The 23,796-nt window shown below is 41.3% G+C and overlaps 1 protein-coding gene across 1 annotated transcript in view; it reads left to right on the top strand.

Annotated features, from left to right (window-relative positions):
- The first annotated feature begins 105 nt into the window (after positions 1–105).
- The window catches only part of TSPAN7 (tetraspanin 7), a 73,744-nt gene continuing 50,053 nt past the window's right edge, over positions 106–23,796 (top strand). Inside the window, exon 1 of the mRNA XM_082219988.1 lies at positions 106–349. Within this exon, the coding sequence (XP_082076114.1) occupies positions 269–349 (81 nt within the window). The 5' untranslated portion in view covers positions 106–268. The remainder of the gene's footprint in view (positions 350–23,796) is intronic.

Below are 23,796 nucleotides of genomic sequence, written 5' to 3'. Positions count from 1 at the left end.
CAATGCCAAGCTGTGGCGTTTCGGGGCGGCTGCGGGAAGCGGCGGGGCGCAGGGCGGCAGCGGTCCAGAAGCGCGCGCGAGCAGCTCGGCCTGTCAGCCCTCGTCGCAGCAAGCCGTATCAGGAGCAGAGCAGAGGCAGGCGGCGGGAAGCAGCGCCGCTCGGTGGAGGCGCGAAGCCAGCCCGGAGCCCCTCCTCCCTCCGCCGCCGCCGCGGCTCCTCCTCCTCCTCCCTCCCCTGCCCAGAGCCAGCAGCCGGGATCTCAGTATTATGGCATCGAGGAGAATGGAGACCAAACCCGTCATAACGTGTCTGAAAACCCTCCTCATCATCTACTCCTTCGTTTTCTGGGTGAGTGTCCCCCGCCATGGAAACAAAGCCCCGCACTGGAAGCAGCCCCGGGAGGCTGGGCGAGGGGTTGGGGGGCGCCGGGGGCGGCAATTAATCCCCTCGCCTTGCGCCCCGGGAGGGTGTGTGTGTGTCCTCTTTGGTAAACGGGGGAAAATAACGGTGCGTTGCAAGGGGAGCTGCAGCGGCTCATGTTGCTGCGCAAACGGCGCCTTGCCTGGGGAGATTTTGCAGCGCGAGTCGCGCTGCCCTCCGTGCTCGGCTCCTGGTTTATCATTGACTGGCTTTCTAATGGAGGAAGGGATTTGAGGATTGTGCCTGATTTGCACCACCAGCACCTCTTTCAAACAGAAAAGAGCTCCTTCGGAAGCAGCCTCAGGAAGAAAGTTGCCGGCCTCGGCGAGCTTCACGCATTGCATTTTATTTCTCTTTCTCTGATACGATATACCCCCCGCTTTTTCCCGATGGTCTCGCAATAGCACCTCCGCCTTGAAAGGTTGTAATAAAGCCATTCGTAATCAATCTGCTGTCCTGACAGAGGGCTGGCCGACACGGTCATGTCGTTGCAGTAGAGAATCGTTATATGAATGTACCTCTGCCTGGATTTTTTGGGAGCGTTTTTGCGTCTTAACCACCTCACAGTGATATTTCTCTCATTCTCTCATATATATATATCTATATGCGCATGCATATGCGCAGGACAGAAGGGCATTTATTGCAGGAAGCTAGATACATTTTAGGGCGTCTGGACCACTCAAAATGACTTTTAAATTGCAACCTGCCTCCTAGATGGATGAATCTGGTAGTAAGAATAAAGAGAACTGTGGTGTTTATGAATGGACAATTGGTGCATCATGCATGAACACACAGAGAAGTCAGTAGCTTAAAACACAACCCTGTTATAGATTATATTATATATGAATTCTCTACCAGCCAGTATGTGTGGGAAGTATGATTGACAGCTCACTGATGAAGCTATTGTAACAGTAAAAAGCAACATATATCTATCTATATATCCTGCATTAAAATAAATTGCAGCCTTTCAAAAAAAAGAAAAAAAAGAAAAAAGGTTGTTGTCTCCATGGCTTTGCCTTTGCATATACTGCAGGCAGCTCTCCTAACTATTCAGCACTGCCCACTCCCATATTATATTTGGATAAATGCCACCTGCATTTAGTGAGATCAACTTTTATTGCTGTGCTCCTCGTTCACAGTAGTGGTTGTCAATGTAGCTGTTGGCACATACAGCATATGCAAATAGAGAATCAGCATCATATGTTTTAGAAAGTGAGTTTTGCATGCTAGAACATTTTGCTTGAAAGTGTGATTTGTCCTTTCGTCTCCTTCCACTGGAACAACACAGCTACCCACAGTAATAAAGCATTGAAATACACATTTTATTGTTCTTAAATCACAGTAATAAAAATAGATGTTGTGGTTCACAGTACTGAAATGCTAGCACATGCTCGACAAAGGAAGCTTAAAGATGTAGTCAGCTGTGCTTGTCAGCACACATGTGGAAGCAAACTCCACTGAAGTCTGTGGGGATTACTTGCATGTAAATGTGTTTGGAATCAAGGGGCTAGAAGAATGTAACATGTAAGGCTTGCTTCGGTTTTGCTGATGGGAGTATAAGGTTGTACAGCTATTAGGTGTTATCCACTATTGGTTTCAAGAGACTTTCCTACTGATTATCCATACCATATACTGTGTTAGCTGGGCATAGTTTTGTATGGGAGGTGTCCTCTACAGTAACATTCCAATTGTGGAGTGCCCTCCCTCAAAAAATTCAACTGGTGCTGATTCTGAAAGGTTTTAGCTACCAGTTAAAAACATGTTTGTTCACTTCGGTTAAACTGGTTGTGGAGTGGAATAGCCTATCCTCGTCAGACTTGTTCATTTATTATACCGGTACTTGATTATGGACTTAATGTTATATAAGGTTTTTATGTATTTGTTTAATTTTATTGTGATTTGCTTTTATACTTTGTACCTCATTATGGGATTGTTTTGAATGAAGTGCAGTCTGGAAATACTTTAAATAAATAGATAAACAGTGTATGATGTATATTTTACTATTTTGAGGGCTGGTGAATTTTTCCCTTCAAGCTGACGTCAGGCATTGCTTGCAACAGCTTTGAGGGAGTGCGGGGGTGGGGTGGGGGAGAGAATATCTTCCACTGCTCATTGCTAGTGTAATAATATTACTACTTTATTAGTATGATCAGTATGATCTGTGACCCAGATACAATAAAGAGTCATTGGGTAACACAAGCCCTGAATTTTCAAACAGCGTCTGGGGAATGACATTTTCTTAGTAACCTGGTATGTTGTTCAGAAGATGACAGACATAAACAGCATATCATGTTGTGACAATGATTTGCTGATTAAAAACTCTTCAGTGGTATATAGTGACAATACAATATAATGGCCCGCTGGCCTTAATCTGCATGTCTACCATGCAATATATTAAAACAAGCTAGTCACTTCATACTGAGGAAAGCTGATTGCGCATTATCATTTTAATAGCTCTGTCACGTGGAATGCAGTGATGAGATGTAAAACATCCTTCCGCCTAAGCTCTGTTAAGCAAATCATTTTTCCAGTACCAGCATTATCATTTAACCTGGAGGACAGCTCCCAGTGAACACAGTGCTTTTATAACATACATCTGTTTGTTTCGTTTTTAAAGCACTTTATTTTGTAGGGCTGCTTTCTTATGTAGACTTACTTGGAGTAAGTCTGAGTAAAGATGCATAGGATTGGGCGGCAGGTCCTTCTCCAGTGAATGCACAGTGAATGCACACATCCAGCTCTTTTCACAGCTCTCTCCTTACCCCTTCATTGCTGGTACTGTTCAAGCAAGGTTTGTGCTGTCTCCCCAAAGAAAAACAATACAGCTTTAAGAGGAAGGAAAACACTGTTATCCCCTTATGCCTACAAGTGATTCCTCTTGTGCAAGGCTGAGGTATAAGAATCCAGAGACTTTGCAGTGTTGCATTTGGAAACACGGATTATTATTTTTTTTAAATGCTCACTGTTATTCCTTCAATATTGTTAGGAAATCACTTGGTGTTATCTGTGCAAATGTTGCCTTCCTGCAGATGATTAGAGAATCTTGTTCTCTGGCTAAAGAGAGGATTTGTGCCTTGAAGTCTGTCTAACTAGTTCTTTTCATGAGCAATAATCCCAGGATAATAAAAAATGTTTACACACTGTGGGACACTATAGGACACACTATAGGACCAAAACAAACAGGCATTTTTAAAAGGCTGGTAAGGAGGCATTAGTAGTGGTGCTTTCTGGGCCTGTCATGGTGAACTAAGGAATGAAAAGGCTTTAAAAGAAAAAAACAAACATTCGTTCTTTCCTATAATTATGAATTAGACATGAAGGTTACATCTTCATTGCAGCCCCAAATAGGTTTCAAACCTGTGTGAAGCAGTAAGAATGGGATTCTTAGAGAACCTTTAGAATTCTAATTTTGTGAGAGTATGATGAATCCCTTGCGCATTTGCACAGTTCCTTGCACAATGAATGTGCATTTGTTGCACACCATGAACAACAGCATTCGTCTAACTTTTTTCTGCTTTAGTTAGGCTCTTGTTGACACATAACTCTGATGCTGTCACTGGTGTGGGAGGTTTCCTGCAATGGGATTCCCACGTGACCTTGGCATATGCATGAATACTAGAACCTTGTGGCAAATCACTTGGGTTTGCCCAGTCAACTGATGCCCAGTTGAGAAGCCATGCATGTGTCTGTAGGACTCTGGCATTCTTGCACTTACTGCACTGCTGTGAGATTTAGCCATAGGGAAGTGGCTTGCACTCACTAATGGTGTGTGGGAACAGGGCCTTAGTTCCAATCAGTGATGAGTCAGGGCCAAACTGCATGCTACTGCAGGAGATCCATGATTAACTGATCTGCTTTTTTGATAGAACTAAATGAAGGCATGTGTCTGCGGGGACTTTGACTGGGGTAGCTGCTGGCTGCAGGGTTATTTAACGTTCCCCCACCAATGCAATTTTCCCAATCTAAATTACCCTCCTGCAACTTCTATTTGCCCTGTGCATGAAAAATACAAATACTGTAGCTTTTTCTTGCTTGGATCATCCCTCTACAAAGGAAATAGTAACTTAAGGAGCAGGGGGATGGTGTGGGGAGAAAGTTGTTTGCCACTTCACTGCCCCCAAGAAATTTGGGTGCTTTCATTTGGGGGAAAATTGGAAGATCACTCACAGATCTCCTGGTCTAATGTGTTGCATTTACACAGAAATCACCCTTTGACTGCTTAAGTGCCATTGTTGTTTACTAGAATTCAGCTCATTCACAATATGGTGGTTACTCCAGATTTATTAGTGCCTATCCCTCAGGGCTATGTGGAAATGCCATATTCTTTTCAGTCTAAAGCGTGAGCTTTTAATATACCTTTTCTATGGATGGGAATGTGAATAAAGAGAATGAGGTGGGAGGAAATGTAGGCAGCATATTTGGGTGGGTTAAATTCTCTCCATTCTGATTTTGGTAGGGGATGGAGTATATGGACTCTTTGCTTCTTTCATTATACTTGTGTTTTGCTATTGCAATTTACCGTAAGTCATGTGCCCATTTTGTAGTTGCAAATTGCTCTTATTTACAAACATGGTGCCATACTATTATGAATCTCAGAGGAACACTGGCAAATACCTTTCTGTAGGACTTAAATATAAAAGTCTTGCAAAACAATGCATAGAAAAAAGATAAAGATGATAATTTTATTCCCCTAGAAGGCACTTGTAATGGAATTGCTGATCCAGCCTCATTCACAGAAGCACAAACTGTATATTAGAATGCCAAATTTACTCTGTTCTTATAATAGTGTGTGCCTTTGAATTATTGGTAGCATTAATCATTCCTGCAATGAATGTCTAATTGGGTTAGTGGAATCAACACTCCCCCTACCCCATATTTTCCTTGGACTGCTTCTGTTTTATTGCTCACTGATTCAACTTTGCATTTATACATCTCAGCAAATTGCTTTGAGAAGATCGGCTAAGAGGGCTGCTTCCCATCCCTTCTTAATGTACTGGTAGGTTCTTTTTGGGCCTTCTAACAGTGTAAAGTGAGTTGAACAGTTTCTGCCATTTCCAAGAGTAGTCACGATGAAAGAAAGTAACGAGTTGGTTTTCTGGGTCCTGCACAAATCACTGTTAAATTGAAATCAGTAGACTAGCGTTTTAAAACCTTTATCTATTTTAAGGACATGAGCTGGTTATTTCCTACACTAAGAAAGAAAAAGTATGGAAGTGCATTGTGAATGTTTAAATCACAATGTTAAAATACAATCTTAACTACTTTAAAATACTGACTACTGAACAGCAAGTGTGTGTGTGTGTGTGTGTGTGTGTGTGTGTGTGTGTGTATGAAGATTCTGGTGTTCGAAAGTCTTGAAAAACACGAGTAAACAGTAAAAAGAAAGGTGCAACAACTGCAGTAGTCTACATTATATAGGCAGTAATCTGCTTCTCAATGCCCCTCATACCATACTTTTTAACCAGTGTTTGTACAAATCACACCTTCATTTACTGCACTAGCAGAATTAGCTGTTTTCTTTTGAGCAATGGCCTTAGCAATATGTGCAAAGGCCAGGCTTCTGTGGTACTCTGGACAGTTCCATGCATGGCCCAGGCTGGAGACTTTGTAAGAGTCCAGATGTTGCTTCTGCAGCAATCAGCTTGAGAATTGGCCTCAAATAAGAGCTGCAGCTTTATCTGTAACAGGGAGCTGGTGATTCCACCAGGACTTCTGAGCTGGTGTTCTCCGAGTCCGATGGGAGCAACATGACATTCTTGGGTCAAAGAGGTAATAGCTCAATGGTCTCCTTTTGTACAAGTGCTTTTGGTTGATTATGCACATGTAGAGCTGGCTCTGAGAGCAGTTCCCTCTCCACTCCAAATCCCAATGCTTTAACCCCTGAAGATCATTAATATGGTGTTTATTATCAGACATCTTCTTAGGCTACAGTCCTAAATACAATCTCCTTGAACAGAGTGGGACTTATTTCTGAGTAAACGCCATATGGAATTATGCTATTAGTATAGCTGCAGAATGCGTGCATGAGCTTTCTGTGTTTCAGAGTAACTACTTCCATCTATTGTGTCATAAATCATACATTAAAACAAGCATTTGTGTCTGCTGTTCCCTCTCTCCTGACCAGCTTTATTGTTTTATTAGACAGGAGTGGGACATCTTGCCAGAAACTATGTGAAGAGCTGGATTGGCTGTATCGGTGCTATTGACTTAAAGTGGTTATGCTGGATGCCTGTGTTTCTGTTCTGAGTATCTATCTAATTTTTTTAAAAAAGAGGTTTACCTGTGATTCTGGTATGACTAAAGTAGATTCTAATAAAAAATAACAAAAACAAGCACAATCAGAATAGTGAATTCTAGAAATGAAACTTTCAGACAATTTACATGGCCAACATGCCTCAAAACATAGATTTCATGTTAAGTTCCAAAAAGATTTTTGTTGTTACTGTTACTGAAATGTCTAAGAAGAATGATTTTGAAAAGTAAAAAGCATTTACAAAGTTCCTCTGTAATTTAGTGTGTGTGTGTGTGTGTGTGTGTGTGTGTGTGTGTGTATATATATATGCAGGTTTTGGTGTCTTCGGGTGTCTTCCCGTGTAAGAGTCGGGGTGTCTGTGCGACGTTTCGACGAGGTCTCACTCGTCATCTTCAGGCTGGTGCTTTCGGCTTCTTGTTACTGGAACAGAGCAGAGTCTGGTGTTTGAGTTCCTATAAATACTGTTGAGGGGTGTGGTGTATAGCCTCCAACGTTCTGGGCAAAGAGGAAGTTCCTAGATTAGTGTGCCTTTTCTTCTTTTGTTCCTTAATTACTTGAGGGATATCTTGGGTGATTTCATGAGTGATATTCTGAATATTCAGAATATCACTCATGAAATCACCCAAGATATCCCTCAAGTAATTAAGGAACAAAAGAAGAAAAGGCACACTAATCTAGGAACTTCCTCTTTGCCCAGAACGTTGGAGGCTATACACCACACCCCTCAACAGTATTTATAGGAACTCAAACACCAGACTCTGCTCTGTTCCAGTAACAAGAAGCCGAAAGCACCAGCCTGAAGATGACGAGTGAGACCTCGTCGAAACGTCGCACAGACACCCCGACTCTTACACGGGAAGACACCCGAAGACACCAAAACCTGCATTCCTGTACCCGTGAAAATCTACGAAAGCAAATATATATATTATATATATATATTCAGCAGTGGGGGTTGTATGCCTAGCAGACAAGGAAATAAGGTTTGGGAGAGCAGATTTTCTTATTAAAGTATTGATCATTTTTTCATCACAAGATCAATGTGCTCCCAACTTTAAGCATTGATCTTTGCATTTTGAAAGAACAATTGCTTTACTCTATAACATATGTTCAGAAAATACTGGTGAACAAATTGACAATATGAAAGATAACCCCTGGAAAGGCTTAGCATGAATCCATGTCTGTAGAACAAGCCTTCTCTGGCTGAATCAGATAGGGAGATGCTGCCCTTTACTTTTGACACCATGGCAGTAGGTATGTCACTTGTGTACAGAAGCTAACACTCAATTTGAACCAAGAAATTGTTTAGTAGCAATAATAGCTGCTTTAATTAGGGTTTTTCCCCCCACTTGATTCTTGGTGATGGAGTATTTTTAAAAGCCTTTCTAAATATATGCTTGCTTTTACATGGTTTGTGTTTTCTGCCCCACCATCATTCATTGTGCTTGTGCTACCCTTTGTGTGTATGCACAAGAATGGTAAGAGGCTATGAGGAATTAGCCAAACAGCAGTAGCACATGGTGTGATGGGGCTGTGCTGCTTACCAGATTCCCCTCCAGCTGAATTGTTGCTGCATATTGGGAGAGAGAGGGAAGGGGTGAGGTGGTATGAGGTTGGTAAGGTGCTAAGGCACCAGCAGGAGTACCAGATTGGCTCTGCTGGTGCCACGCCTCCTCCACACCTCCTGGAACTCAGCCAGAGGTCAGGTGAGCATTGCAGCCCCATCATGTTGTCTACAACTGCTGAAGACAGCCCTGCTATATATTTGCTAGTAAATTTACTTGTGATTAGGCACTCCTACTCCTTGAAAAATGTGGGTATCTGGAAAGTTCGACATTGACTTCATTAGTGGCTCAACATAATTTCAAACCGCCTTCATTCGGATTGTTAAATGGCACAAGTGCTTTCTTATCTAACTGCACTCAAGATAATGCAGCTTTAGGCTTGAGATGGGTGTGACCAGGCTCACTACTTATGTCCACGTCCCAGCAGAGTACCCTAAACACAGTAGCACTGCAGTACAAACAGCAACACTCTACAACCACATTCCAATTATTCCTCCACTCATACCAAATGAAAGTTTAAGAGGTATACAAAAACAACTGCTCCCACCCTCCAGTCATCAGCTCATTCGCATGTGGCATATTGAAGGCAATGGTTTTGGTGCCATTTTGGGGATTGTCTTTAAAACTCCAAAATGGTTTTGGGAAGAAATGAGGAGATGTACAATGGCATCAGTGGGGTGGTAGTGGTAAGCATCTTACAGGATTTTTTGTTGGTTTTTTTTTTAAAAAAACTTCGTGCCATCCTGTCTTTTCCTCATTTCTACGTTCACCCAAAAAATAACCTTTGTACTGAGAAGAAAATGGTAAACTTCAACCCACAAAGTAAAACATTTTTCTGCAAAATTATATTGTGCTCCACAGTTCCTGCTTTGGGATAGTCTAGATCAATAGTCTTCAACTATGTGGACTCCCAGCCCACATCAGCCCAATCAAGAATGGCCAACAGTCAGAGATGATGGAAGTCCAACAACATCTGAGGGCCACAAGTTGCCCAGACCCAGGACTCACCTTTAATCAAAACATGCTTTTAGAGACCCATTTCTTAAGTTTACACCATATATTTGTATGGTGGTTGTGCTACAGTTGTGATCTATCTTAGATCAAGCCATGGCCTGTTAGTGGATCCCAAACTATCAGTTTTGATCTTGTGTCATTGATCTAACTTGGGTTATCCTTTCCAGATGTGGTTATTATTGACCACATTCTTGTTTGTTTCTGGCTGATGTACTTTTTACATCCTGCTGGAGCACTGAAGCTTTAGGTCATGTCTTTGCACAAGAGCTATGATCCTTTAAAAAGAATAGGGCTGTCAAAAATGTAACAAAAATGTGTGCATTTGCTTAATTTTCATGTTTTTTACATTGCAAATAACATGATTTTTCACTTTTCTTCTTTGCATAATTTAGCTGCTTAATGAAGTAGAGCTTTAACTTTGATTACTTTATTGAATTTATTCCAAATGAACTAGGTAGAGTAACTGTTCAACTTCATTAAACAAGGAAACTAAGCAAATCACACAAAATCAAACTAGTTTGGTTGTTCCCCTGCTGTAGCTTTAATCAGTAATTTAATCAGTCACACATACTTGACTTTTTCATATTTTCTGTATATAACAAATATTTATCAAGGCTTAAGCAATATTTTTTAAAAAAATTGAGCGGTAGTAATGGATTTCCTACATTAGCAGGAGATTGGGCTACATGACCTTTGAGTCATTACCTTCCAAGTCTGTGATTCTGTGAGCCTCTAATTGGTCTGTTTACCTGATGAATCTTCAGCTTTGCTAATATTAAATACTCTATTCCTGAGAAGAATTATGAAAGTTATGTGAGACCTGAATCGAACTAGAGATGGACAAATGCCTTATTCTCTACCTGTGAGTATTTTCACTTGCTGCTGCACATTAGTCACCAGAGAAACACAAGTCTTTCTGCCCCCTCGCCTGCTGTTTCTCTGCACAAAATCTGTCTGTAATGCATTCATTGTAGCCTGCTGTTCACCTCCTTTGTTTTGAGTATAGTGGACTTGTGCCCAGTTCAGCTATTATCTCAGTAGTGTGGCAGCTGTCAAAACTCAAAAGTTTCATATGACTATGAGAAAATTTGGATCACTTTCCCAGCTAGACCTGCCTAGACCCAACTATCAAGGAGAAGTGCTGATTGCCATTGGGCAGGAGCTGTGCTTTCCCTACAATCCTCTTTCCTGGGCTGGTGGTGTCTGTTCTGAATACTGTCTTGCTTGCTGTTCCACTCTGAGGCTTATAGGCCTGATCCTGCCCCAAATTTTGTCTAGGTCTCCTGATTTAGCTGCGCTACTTATGCCTGGGAAAGGTTCCCGATGCCTGCCTCACATTGCAGTCTGAGCTGGCTGTGAATTCTGGCCAGACTTGGTTGAGCATACAAAATCAGTTCCTTTGCAAACTTCACTACAGGCCAAAGTAATACCAACTTTATAAAAGTTTAGATGTTTTGGTTTGCTTTGAGTTCTTATTTTAGATCGAGTTTAAATTATTGAGTACTGCAGTGTTGTTTATAGAGGTGCCTTAATGACTGGGAATGGATGTGGCAAGTGTGATGGTAGCTGATTTTGAAGAGTGGTAACGAAAGATAGTTGCCAGAGTGACCCAATTTTTCTTGCTAGTGAAGAATTCTTTTGTCCCAACGGCCAGCAAGTCATTTTAAAGACGTAAGAACCCAACTGGATCAGGCCAAAGGCTCATCTGCTTCAGTATCTTGTTCTCACAGTGGGCTGTCAGATGCTTAAGGGAAACCCACAAGCAAGACCTAACTTCACTCTCCACACTTGTGATTTCCAGCAATTGGTGTTCAGCAGAGACAGAATACAGCTGTTGTTATACCAAAGGCAGTGTATTGTTATTCTTTGCTATGGCCAATATATTCTTTTTAAAAAATAAGATTTTATTAGGATGTTTCATAATACAAAAATAAAATAAAATACTAATCTAAATAAAAATTATTTCCTTTTCTTTTTTTATTTTTGTTTAACTATGGCCAATATATTCATGCTTACATTTTAGTGCTTTATTGTATTCCTGTCAAGAAACAACAAATCCTGAGGGTAGGAACATATTTTATCTAAGCAGTAGTTTTGGTCTTGATGATATCAAGGTCAATACGTATGCTTTTTTGAAAAGTCAGAAATGGCTAGCATTAGAGCTCTGGGTTATTATTAAGAAATGCTTAGATACATTGTTAACATTCTGACTCCCAGCATAATATTATCCAGTAAGATGATACTGATTGTATGCACGGTTTATATTGGGCTGAATAATATTAAAATTATAGTCCCTTCAGTGAAAATGGCTGAATGTGCAGCTTCTTACCCCACTTGCTTTATCCTGTAATCATAATAATGTTTGTGACACATTGCATGGAACAGATCAGCCAATTCCTTCTTCCAATACCACAAAATAACCTCAAGAAGCTACAACAAATGGAAAGACTGAATGGGGAAATGTGAATCTACCATAAAAAAAAAAGAACTACATTTTTCCAAACAGACTAAGCAGTAGTTGAAGAGTTAGGAGCGGGAAGGCTTAACAATTGCCCAGGGCAAACTTGAGGCAGCAATCTGCTTCTCCCCCAGCTGACACTATTCACTATTAAGCCAAATAGGCGGGGTATAAATAATAAAATTATTGTTATTATTTAAAATTATTATACATCACATTTTTAAAAACACAAGTTAAATGCAAAGGCAAATTTAGCATTTTTTCTTAGACTGTGTAGCCTCCTACTCTGTGGTCTTTTCTGGGCAAAGGCCATGGAGCATTCATGGAAATACATGGGCCTTTGAAAGCAGGACTGGGGCAAAATGGGTATGATCCAGCCAAGGTTAAGCTCTTTTAAGTTCCATTTATATTAGTGGGAAAGAGTTAACAGCTAATGCGAGATTGTTTGAAGCAGTGGCAACCCATCTCCTTTAAATGAAGGGTGGGCTGCTTCAAACAGCACTCCCCTCACCCCGTAAAAAAACTATTTTCCAAAATAATAAAACTTATAACAACAATAACTGTGTACAAGTCTAGTTATATATAATACAGTCCCCACAAAAATGTTTGTAGTGTCCTTTCAAGCATACAGTGGTACCTTGGGTTAAGTACTTAATTCGTTCCGGAGGTCTGTTCTTAACCTGAAACTGTTCTTAACCTGAAGCACCACTTTAGCTTATGGGGCCTCCTGCTGCTGCCGTGCCGCCGGAGCACAATTTCTGTTCTCATCCTGAGGCAAAGTTCTTAACCTGAGGTACTATTTCTGGGTTAGCGGAGACATTAATGGTTAGTATATAGCTTCTCTCCACAGAGAAATTTGAGGAGATGGATGATCCTTTTGAACCACATTTTATTTGTGGGGGAGGGGACCTCATTATTTGTCTCTTGTCCTTGTAATACATTTCTCCAATTAATACAATCTCTGGGTTGGGACAAAAGGCTGCACATAATGTGTTTGAGAAAAACACATTTTTTGTGTGTTTTTGGCCCTGAAAGGTAAACTAAAAAACCCCTCAATAAGTAAATAAAATAGCAACTTCAAAATCTTGAAATTTCAAAGGATCAAAGGGTTAAACAGAGATGTAGGTGAAGCCTCAGTCACACAATTCACCCAGAGGCCCTAGGCAATACTTTATTATTATTACTATTAATTGAATTTCTATACTACACCCACAGGTCTCAGGGCAGTTCCCTGTAACCCTGTTCCAATATTATGCCCCACACTGTTATAATCCTGTGAGGGAAGAACGCAGGCCCAAGCTTTCTGGCACTGGCCCTACCATCTGCACCAGGCTTCCTCAGCCTCAGCCCTCCAGATGTTTTGAGACTACAATTCCCATCATCCCTGACCAATGGTCCTGCTAGCTAGGGATCATGGGAGTTGTAGGCCAAAAACATCTGGAGGACCGAGGTTGAGGAAGCCTGATCTACATATTGGGATGAAATGTCTGAAGAGGAAAGTCTGCTCAATGCATCTAGGCATCCTGCATTATTTAGAAGCTACTGCAATTAGGGAGACCGGAAGTGGTATGGAGCATGGAGCTCACGTCGGCAGCTGTGGCCCTGATCTTTCCCTCATGTGATTGTAACTGCGTAATGCAAAACACCTCAACAGGGCTTGTGTCTAGGCCTTTATCTTGTTCCCAGTGGACTACTGGTATTGTATGCATTACTTTTGGCTGAAGCTCCATATGTTTATTTCAGGTCTGGGCAGCTTGTGGCCCTCAGATGTTGTTGGACTTCCATCATCTCTGACTGTTGGCCATTCTTGATCGGGCTGATGTGGGCTGGGAGTCCATTGATATGTGGAAGATGCAACATTGGCTGCTTCTATTCTATTTTATACCAGTCCTGAATGGGTGGACAAGTTTTTAGACTTCCCCCATTATGTATATTAGTGTTTCTCTTTGATAATTGTCTTCTTAAAATTACGTACTAACTACATATTCTATGTATTTTATTGGCAACTGATTGTAGCCTGCTCTAGGATCATCCAGTACGATTAAAGGCAGGATAAAAATATTTTAAATAAACAAAACATTTCCCCCCTACTTATTATATTGGGAGAGCAGTATATGAGTGCCCAATAAAAGCTTCCGGATCACAATTCACAGCAATAGCAAGCCAACCTGAGCCGTTTTCTGTGCAACAGAATGCTGGTATCTCAGCAGAATGTTCCAAAATGGAGTTTGGGGAGGATACTGATCATTTTTGCTTATCGCAGGCTTCTTTCTTTTCTGCATTTTCATCTTCCCTTGTCCCTGCCCTTTTCCTTCATTGTCACAATCAATCTGTTATATTCAGCCATTAAACATTTGTCCACACCCCAATAATTGCTTATTCCTCTTTAATTAAACTCATTGTTGCACTTCTGTTTACCATTGTTCCCCTCCCCCTCTTCTGGGCAGGGACTGTGTGGTTCTCATATAAGATGATGGAGAATCAAAGTCCAGTTGGTGTCTTTAGGTGCTGGCTTAATATGTAACAATTTATTGCACTTGGAAATTATTGTGTCAGTTAGATATAGAAAAACAGCGCTGATTGGGAGTGGTTACATTGCCTTCTGGATGACTCGTTCCAAAGCCAATTATAGCAACATCTTCACTTGTCAGTTAGGGGGAAAGCAGGTCACACTGCTGTTTATATAAACATCAAAAGCCCCAAACATATCAGGCTGTTTACTAGCATGTTATGTGGACAGCTGCTTAATACTCTGCTTCTAAAGCAAGTCTTTCAGCAAGTGCTGAAGGGAGTGGATATTTTTATGTCCTACCCAGACCGGTGGACCTAAACCCTCCAGTTTTACAAGAGTGTTTCAGGCTTCAAAATTTGGGGTTTTAGTCTTGACTTTGCCTCTATCCCCCATTCATACCTTTGTAGTTTTCCTCTGCCTTTGTGTTCTATCCATTTATTCCCAAACCATCTCAGATTCATCTCTTTCATCCTCTGTGTAGAGAAGGACTGTTGGACAGTTTCTCCTCAGCTTGAATTATCATCTTCCTGATGAAGGGCCCTGCACGAGGGGCAGGGTAGAGAGAACCTCCTCAGGTGGGAGGCTGGGAGAAGAGGGGAAGCTCTCAGGTGAGAGCTGGGAGGGTTCACCGTTCTGTGGGTGGAATAAGGATTAAGATACAATTATTATAGAGGACCTTGTGTTTGTCTGATTATTTATTTGTTTATATTATTTCTTCTTTTCTTTTTCTCTTTATTTTTTCTCTTCTCTTGCTTATTCTTGTTTCTCTTTTATTTATCTTCTTTAGATTAGATTGGCTTTTATTGTATTTTATGTTAAAAAATCAATAAATTTGATTTTTTAAAAAAAGAATTCTCATCTTCCCCTGTAAACCAAGACCAGCCTTCCCCAACGTGGTGCTCTCCACATGTTTTGGGCTAGGCTGGCCTAGACATTATTTCCATTTTTAAAAAAAATGTGTTAGCTGCGTCTGTGAAGAGCGAAGAGAATTCAATGGCTGAACTGCTGCTGTTGCTTTCCAATGTATTATTCAAAGTCCTTTTTAGACTCTGGCATATAAAAGGGCTTCATTAATATTTCAGAGGATGCTGTGATTCTCACCAAAAAGGAACTCCTTCCCTTTCATCACTTGATATTCCTGTATTTCTGTGTGAAGCAAAGATATTTGGACTCTGTTAACTCCTGAAAGAGCAAACTCATCACTTTCTAAATGAACTGATTGTTCAACTATATCCTGACCTTGAGATTGGTGCCAGATAGAGGTCTTGTAAGCCTGGCTTCTAACTGTGGTGATTAGGCAGCCTTATTAAAAGGTTTGGCTTTGTGATTCAGACTTCATGAAGGAACCAGTCTCAGTACAGCTGGACTTTTCGTTTGGAAAGATTTTGTTTGACCAGTTCCTGAACTGATTATTCAAACCATTGTGTTATTCACTTGCTTATTCACAAATGCTAGCTGTGCATTCATCTCAGATTCAAATCAGAATCATTAATTTGGCTCTTTCACGGCCAAATTCATGTCAAATGTGATGCTCTTTAAGGAAACAACAGTCTCCTCAGAATGGTAATGAAATTGCCGCTTTCCAAAGAAGCTGAGACAATAATTTTCACTTACAAGTAAAGATTGTCCCAACCACTTATCTTAAAAACAACAACAACCCCACTGCAAACATTAAGTGTATAGGTCACTTATATTGCAATGAATAGATATAGATATATACTGGTAGTTATACATATAGATTTCTTCCAAAGGAAACAGCACTCCGCTTGCTGGGCTGCCATTTGGCAGGCTGTGGGGAGTGAAGTGGTGATGGGATGGAAGATGTGTGGGGAGAATTCCTATTCTTGTAAGAGCACACACTGTGCACCTTCCTTGCCACCCCAAGGGTGTGTATGAGAGGAAGAGAAAGAATGTGCAAATGGCTCCCCTCATGCTCACTGCTTTGTCGTGATGCACAGGATACCCATCATCCTGGTACTAGACTGGCTGCTGTTACATCCCTGCCCCACACCAATTTCTACAATAGATATAGAGGTTCAGGATCCCAGCCTGCTATTCTGGAAGCCTCCTCCCATTGCAGGCTGTCTGGCAGTTCCTAAGGGTAACCCCCTGGCTTTTGCGAGCTTGGAAAATGAGAGATATGAGTTAATAGGTAAAAAACAAAACAAAACAAAACACCACAGTGACATAGTTCCTGGAGTCATTTGACTGCTGCAGTGCTGTTTCCATTCGGCAAATTGGAACAGTGGTAAAAGAGACACCAAAGAGAAAGGGATCTAAAGGGAATTAAATAATAAGCCAATAGAGACTAAACAGAACTAGTGCAGTAAGAGTGGAAAATGCATGGACTCCTCCTCCAAACAGAACAGTACCAATACAGAGAAAAGTTGGATGCATTGCAACCTGCTATATTATATACAATTGGAAGTGCTGTTTATATAAATTTATAATACACACAGAACCAAGGTTTAATTTGAATTTTGAAATGAGTGGTTTTAGTTACATTGGTGGTTTGCATTCTTACCAAAAGAAGCAGCAGGAGGAGGAGGAGGAGAGGGAGGAGATGTGTGTGGCTTTTCATCTGAAATTTTAATTCTTGCCATGCTTTTTGGATGTTACGCTCTCATGAGATGAAATTCCAGACAAATAATGGGATTTTCTTTTCACTGCTTCTGCGGTTTTCCAGTTTGTTTTAAATATTTAATAGTGGAATGTTTTGTCTGAAGCATTTTTATTTATTATGTCTTGGTCCTTATTGTTTCTCACAAATATTCTGTTTTTGCTTCATTTATTTATTCAAACATTAATATCTTACCTTTTGGCTAAACAATCGAGAACCCAAGCTGACTAAAACAAAGATGAAAGCCCAAACAAGGAACAGCACCAATAACAACTTTAAAGGCAGAAAGCAGCTTTCAATAACTACGGTACTTGGCATCTAAAAACAGAAAGGCGGCTACTTGTATTTCTTGAGACAAGATGTCCTACGACTTGGACTAGAAGTGGCTGATAGGGCATTGCCATGAAACTAGCCTTCAGGCAGCAGTGTCGCCATTGGAATGGTATGGGTGTAGGGTGGCTGTGAGATAGGTATTGTGCCCACACACTGCTGGATCTCCTACTGGTATGCCCTTTCCCTCACCCCAACCTGGTAAGTGGCAGTGACACTGCTGTTGGAAGGTTGTCACTATGCTACCAGTTGCTCCTGACAAGAGCTATTATAGAGAACTATAGTGCTAGCAATAGAGATGGGACATGTAGCAGGGTTTCCTATGAAAACTCAAGTGTGCAGGCAAGTTGGCATGTGATACCTTCACCTATCCAGATCCCTAACAGGTTAGGGCTTTAAAGACTAAAACCCAACAGTTTGAATGTGGAAGCAGCACTGGCTCTAACATAAGGCAAACTGAGGTAACTACCTCTGGTGGTAGATGCCAGAGTGTGCAGATCAGTGAGAAGGTGTTGCAGCCTGCTTTGTGCACTGTAATTGGAGCTGCTGCCCACAGTCAATTGCTGTGTCTCCTCACAGCTACGTCTGGTAGGCTTCTGTATGTGGAAGTGGGTTGGGGCACCATTGTGTCCTTCACCTGAGACAGCAAAAAAAACTTAGATCAGCCCCAACACAGAAGCAAATGAGAGCTTATGAAGTTGGTACAATTTGTGTGTTCCATGGTCACAAAAACAGGCCCCAGTCAACAGGATAGTTGCTGCATTTGCACCATCCGAATTTTCCTGACAGTTTTCAATGGCAGCCTCACACAGAGCATGCTACAGCAATGTAACCTGCAAGTAACCATGGCATACAAAGTGGAATACCTGGTGAGGCTGTGCAAAAGCACTTGTGGCTCGGTTGCCACTTATTTACCCAGGAGCAAAGCTGGATCCAGTTGCAGTTCCAAAACTATGAACATCTATTCTGGCCCCAAAGCCAAATCAGAAACCAGAATGAACAGAATTCAGGAATCCAATGAGCTAAGATGGTACTTCATGCTCCAAAACCTTCCCTGAGAATCATATGTTGGAAAGCGACCAATAGTTATTCAAGTAGGTGGCATCAAAAGGAAGCCTCCTTTCCCAGCAAAGGACAGACTACTGCTTCTATCAACCTAACTGGTGTTGCCGCTCCTTGCAAGGAGGCACTGATTATCTAAGAACTTTGACAACTGATTCCCCTTCCATGCATTCCACTGGTTGCACGGAGAAAGTGCTTAGAACTATAAAAACAACTAATGTGAGAGGAAAGGGAATTGTTTACTGTTTACAGAACTGGAAGAGCTCACTTGTAAGTGTATCTACAAAATAATGGTTTTGACTAAAGATCTTTTGGAATGCCAGATCTGGATGAGAATATTAAAGTTTACACTGAGAGCCGCTTTACACTATGTTGCATTGTGAGTGCACTAATGCTTGCTGCAGTTAGACACGTAAAGGGTGAAGAGATGTCAGGCATTCCATGGACGTGTGCCAAGGAACCATGCCCATTTGAAGTCCTCCTGTGCATGTCCCCATAGCATTTGGGAGTATGCATCTCTGGTCAAGTTTTTAGGTGACAAACTCCAGTGTAATCAATGGTGTTGTATTTATCTGTAGCTGCACTAAATTTTCTGTGGCTCCAGTTTCCCCGTGCTTTCCTCAAGAGGGAAAAATAATACCCTTTTATATTGTGCCACTGGTTTTTCTCCTAATAGGAAGTGCAGTTGTTACTTCCATAATGCAGTTAAGGGAGCATTTTTACACCCAAGGGAGAGGCAAGCAGCCAACTGATCGTTGTGCCTGAGCAAAAGATTGGCCTTGGAAGTAAGAGAAAAACTCTGTGGAGTAGCACTTCAAGGCCTGTACAGTTCTGTGCAAAACTGGGAGATGTTGCTGTATAGCACTTGAAGGACAAAAATCAAACACTGCCAATTGTTTGGGAAATCTTAAAGCCTTCTTGACAGCTTGTAAAGTTTGGAGCTTAATTAGATGTTCTTTCAGCTGGTTCTTAATGCCAGCCTGTCCATTAACTTGTAACAGTTGCCAGTCTTCAGTCAACCACTTAGTTTACAGCTGTCAGACATGCAAGTCCCATACTTTTGGTGTAAAATTCATTCAGTACCATCTCTCGGAGGCCAGATTCTGTAGCAATCTACCAACCACATGAATGTGGACGGTCAGTGCAATATAATTCTTTATTATACATTCACAGATTTCAGAGAGTCACATATTTAACTAAGAACTTGCATTGAAGTGTACATTATCTAAAGGAAGAATTGCAGAAACAAAGCTTGTTTACTTTCACAGTATTAGATAGTAGATATTATAAAGGCATGCTGGGATGGGGGTGGGCAAGGCTACAGGTAAACAGCATCTTATTTATTGGGTTGCAGCTTGTTCATTGGGTTGTGGCTTTTTTCTAAGTGGATTGTGTAAATATACATTTATTGCTTAATGGAGCATATTTACATATAGATTTCAAAAGAATTAGGAATACTACTTATCCCACAAGGGGCTCAGAAACTAAGCCAGGGGCTTATTAAAGCACATCACAAAATTGAGGTGAGCTAGCTCCCAAATTTTCATTCAGCTTGGATTTTGTTCTGATCAGTGGGAGAAGAACTGGCCTTTCCCAGCCATCTTTGCTACCTTTCCTGTTCCCCTTAAGCTACCTGTACCCCTCTTCCCTTAACTTGTTGGTGGAGTAGCAGCAAAGGCATGCGGGAAGATAACAAAGGGAAGTTTTTTCTTCCTTCACTCCTCCTGACTAACAGTGTGACAGTCTGGGCATAGGAAACCACAAGAGATGTAGTTCTTCCAGTTGCCCTTGGCATCTGGAGGGAAGTGGGTGGCTTCTTGGTGTTGGCTCCCCAGCGGTGGAATGCTCTTCCCAGAGAGGCTCACCGGGTGCCCAGATGAGCTTAGAGTAGTAAAAATAGCTAGAGACTTATTCCTCATGATTCCTCCTTCCCAGCGTTTTTTTAATTGCCAAATACCTAGTTTATCAATGCTTAAACAAATATATAAATTGAATATTAATTCAATTGGTTTTATGAAAAATTAGTTTCTTGAATACATCATTCACTAGGCACTTTTTCTAACCTCTGCTCTCCTTCCCCGTCTCCTAATTCTGAGGAGCAATCTGTGTTTTTTTTATCTAAAAGAAACTGTGTATGGCAAGGCTGAAAACAAAAACAGAGGGAGAGAATCTTTGTTTTCTTGTTTACAGCCAGTGAAGAAATGAGAGTAGGGCAGGCAGTGTTACTATTTGGTATGCTGAAATCTCCATGACAGATCTGAATTATTTTACAGTTCATGGTTTAGTTTTCAAGGCTCACAAGCATCTGCCAAAAGTTAGGATTAAGGGCAGCAAGAGGCTTATATTATGCACACCTGACATTGGCAAATGACAGGAGTGCTGGAGGAGGTCCAGGGGAGATGTGACCCAGTAAACTGTTCAGTTATGCTTTTCTATGAGCATGAGCACAAGAGCATGAACACATCTTACAGGATGAATAGTGTTTCCTTAACTACCTCCAAAGGAAACTTTTCTACCCAACATATAATCATTTTGACCACTTAAGCTCCCCTGACTTCCACAGGAGAGAGCTGCCACACAGATCTCTTTCACAGAGGTAATTTCTAAAATTACAACCTTGGCCTGACTAAAATACAAAATTGACACTTTGTGCATGTGTTTTCTCCATTTCTCTAGGTTGCGTGGTGTTAAGCTGCATTTGAAATGGTGGCTAGAAACTGCGCAGCTTTAGAGCAAAGTATAATTTACACAGGATGCTATTTTAACTGTGATTGTGGAATAATAGAACAAGGTAAAAGAAAGGAATATCTGTTCAGTCCTAGCCACCAGAAGTCAATTGCATTTTTTTGTTGGCGGAGCTGACACATTGAAGAAAGTGAAAGAAAGACAGATCTTTGATCCAGTGATGTTTTCTGAGGTGCAAGAGCTCTGGTAGATACCCAGGTCTCCTCCCTTCCTGTGTTTCTACAGCTTTCCTCCTTATTACAGTGGAGGAAGCAGATCCATACTGCATTCCTTTGTGCCTGTGCCCACTGTTGAAATTAACATGGCCACCCATCTGTGCAGAAATGCATCTTGGTATACACAGATCTCTCAATTTGGGAGTATACTGGCAAATAGAGGTAACTTCATTCCCTTTTTTTATTGCATGAAGAGAACCATTGGGAGAGATGATATGAAGCGCTGAAACTAGAAAATGTTAAGCACCTCCTCCTGGCCCGCCAGTTCTCTCCTCCTGATTGCCTCTCTCAAAAGGGCCTTGGGCTACAGATATGCCTCTTGTATAAAATGTGCAGCCTTGCCCAAGATGGGATTGCTGCTGGGTGGCCCATTTCCTACTGTTATTATTTGGTAAACACACAGCAAGATAGGAATCAGCTGCTGAGATTCTCTCTGCTAAAATTCTAGTGTTGAATTTCCCCACAATATAGTCAGAACATGGCGGTCTTTCATTGGGCCGTCTACTCATTGAATTTCTAGGCTGTGTGTTCCTTTCTTTCTAACAATGAATGTGCTGTCTGTATGCTGCCAGCAGACTGGGCTATAATGAAAGGGAAAATGAACAGACAGAGACATAGAGCTGGATTGAAAATGGGAACCCACATTTGTATGCGAAACAGGTAGTAAAGTTTCTGTGGAAAAGCTGGTGTGATACCATGATTGTAAAGAAGACTCCCCTCCTCTTTGGTATGACTAGTCTGCTTTAGAGGGCAACAGATTGTCTTATTTGTGATATAATTGCTTACTATAGCATATTTATCGAGATTTGAGAACAAGAACAGCAGTGATGCATAAGCTTAGAATGTTATTGGATATGAAACAGGAAATTGGAGCCTAGAAATAGACACACACGCACACACACACACACATGCACACGCACCCCTAATAAAAAAACCAAGACTCCATTGCTTACTAAAACCTTCACCATAAACATGATGTTATTAAACAAATAGCTGCCTTATATATTTGAAGAAAAGTCGCTACTTTTTATTCTGTTGAATGTGAAGGCCTTAAAAGCTCTTGACACTGGATTGAAAAGGCAATTCTCAATTCAAGGTCTTATGTGGAACACTGTGGTGTGCAGCATTTTTGAACTTGTAACCTCATCCTATTATACCTTTGCCTCTGAAGAATATTTTCTCAACTGAAGTATCCTACTTCCTCTTTTATCAATTTATCTGTCCAGCAGCAGCAGTACTGGAGAGACTTGTCAATGGCATTGCTATCATCAGTCCACCATTAGGACAGCTGTGTTGGGCTTTGAGAATTGGGAGGAGAGAGAGAGAGAGAGAGAGAGAGAGAGAGAGAGAGAGAGAGGAGCTCTTGGCAGATGTCCTGTAAGTGGTGATGGTGAGGCGATTGTAATCATGGTAGCAGTGTAGATGGTGTAGTGGGGCGTCATTGCTCACATGACCTTTGGTTGGTCATAGTGCTGCTGCTTACCTGAGATAGAGGGGAAGGGGTGAGATTGGTGCAGTTCTGCCAGTGCATTTCCACCATGCTGGCCTTGCTGCCACCTCCCCACTCCCCCTCTACCTCCCAGTAAGCAGCAACAAGGTGACCAACCAGAGGTCAATTAAGCAGCACCACCCCACCATGCTATCTGCTACTGCATGCCAGTTGCTTAGATGATAAGTGTGCACAGCGACATACATGCATAGATCCCAATGCATGTAGTCTCCAATCATGTGATAAGTATACTGCAAAATATTGAGTGTACAAATCACACAATCGAGTAGTGTTTATGTATGTAGATTGCCATGTACACATGCTGTTCAACACATGAGTGCTGTGTGAGCAGAGGAGAGGAGCTAGAGTCAACCAGCACGACCACAGTTTGCTTCTATGCATAGTTAATAATTTAGATATAGAATTAGGTAGGTTTATACATCTCTCTCTCTCTCTCTCTCTCTCTCTCTCTGTGTGTGTGTGTGTGTGTGTGTGAAGGGGGGGTATTGACCACTTTACTGATAAAATGATGATTACCGTTCTCGTTAAAGGCTTTTGCTGAATGTTTTGCACAGGAAATTAAAGGCTGAAGACTCTGGGAATGACTCTACTCATGTGCTTTAAACACAAGTCATGCTAATGCATAGTTTGTCTTGCATGACAGACAGATCCGCATTAACGAGCACTTACTGAGCAGTGCTGATATGGTAATATTTCTCCCTTTGAAGTTGATATAGGGATTCTTGAACTGATGCTAATGGGATGGGTAGAATGCTAAGGAAATACTTTAACAGTATGTCTTGTAAGAGGAAGAATGTGAAGTACCGTATGTCTGTTTGAAGCTTTGAGCAGGTATTTGAAGTCAGTGGATTGGGCAGAGGTTAAAATCTAGTCTACTGCATTGCACATGATAATGGAAAATAGGAAACAAAACTAGATAGAATTGTGGTGCAGTCTCTGCAAATTACAAGTTGTGAAAATGATACAGCTGCTTGCACATTCTAAGTGGGGCACAGGGCAAAGGAGGCTTAGGTTCCTTTTTTGAACCATCAGAAATCTATAGTGTTCAGTTATTAACAGATACAAGGGTATTCAGCCATGATCAATTAAAGCAC

This window comes from Podarcis vaucheri (genome assembly GCF_965113315.1).
Source record: "Podarcis vaucheri genome assembly, chromosome: 4".
Taxonomy (NCBI): domain Eukaryota; kingdom Metazoa; phylum Chordata; class Lepidosauria; order Squamata; family Lacertidae; genus Podarcis; species Podarcis vaucheri.
This window is presented reverse-complemented; position numbering and strand designations above follow the sequence as displayed.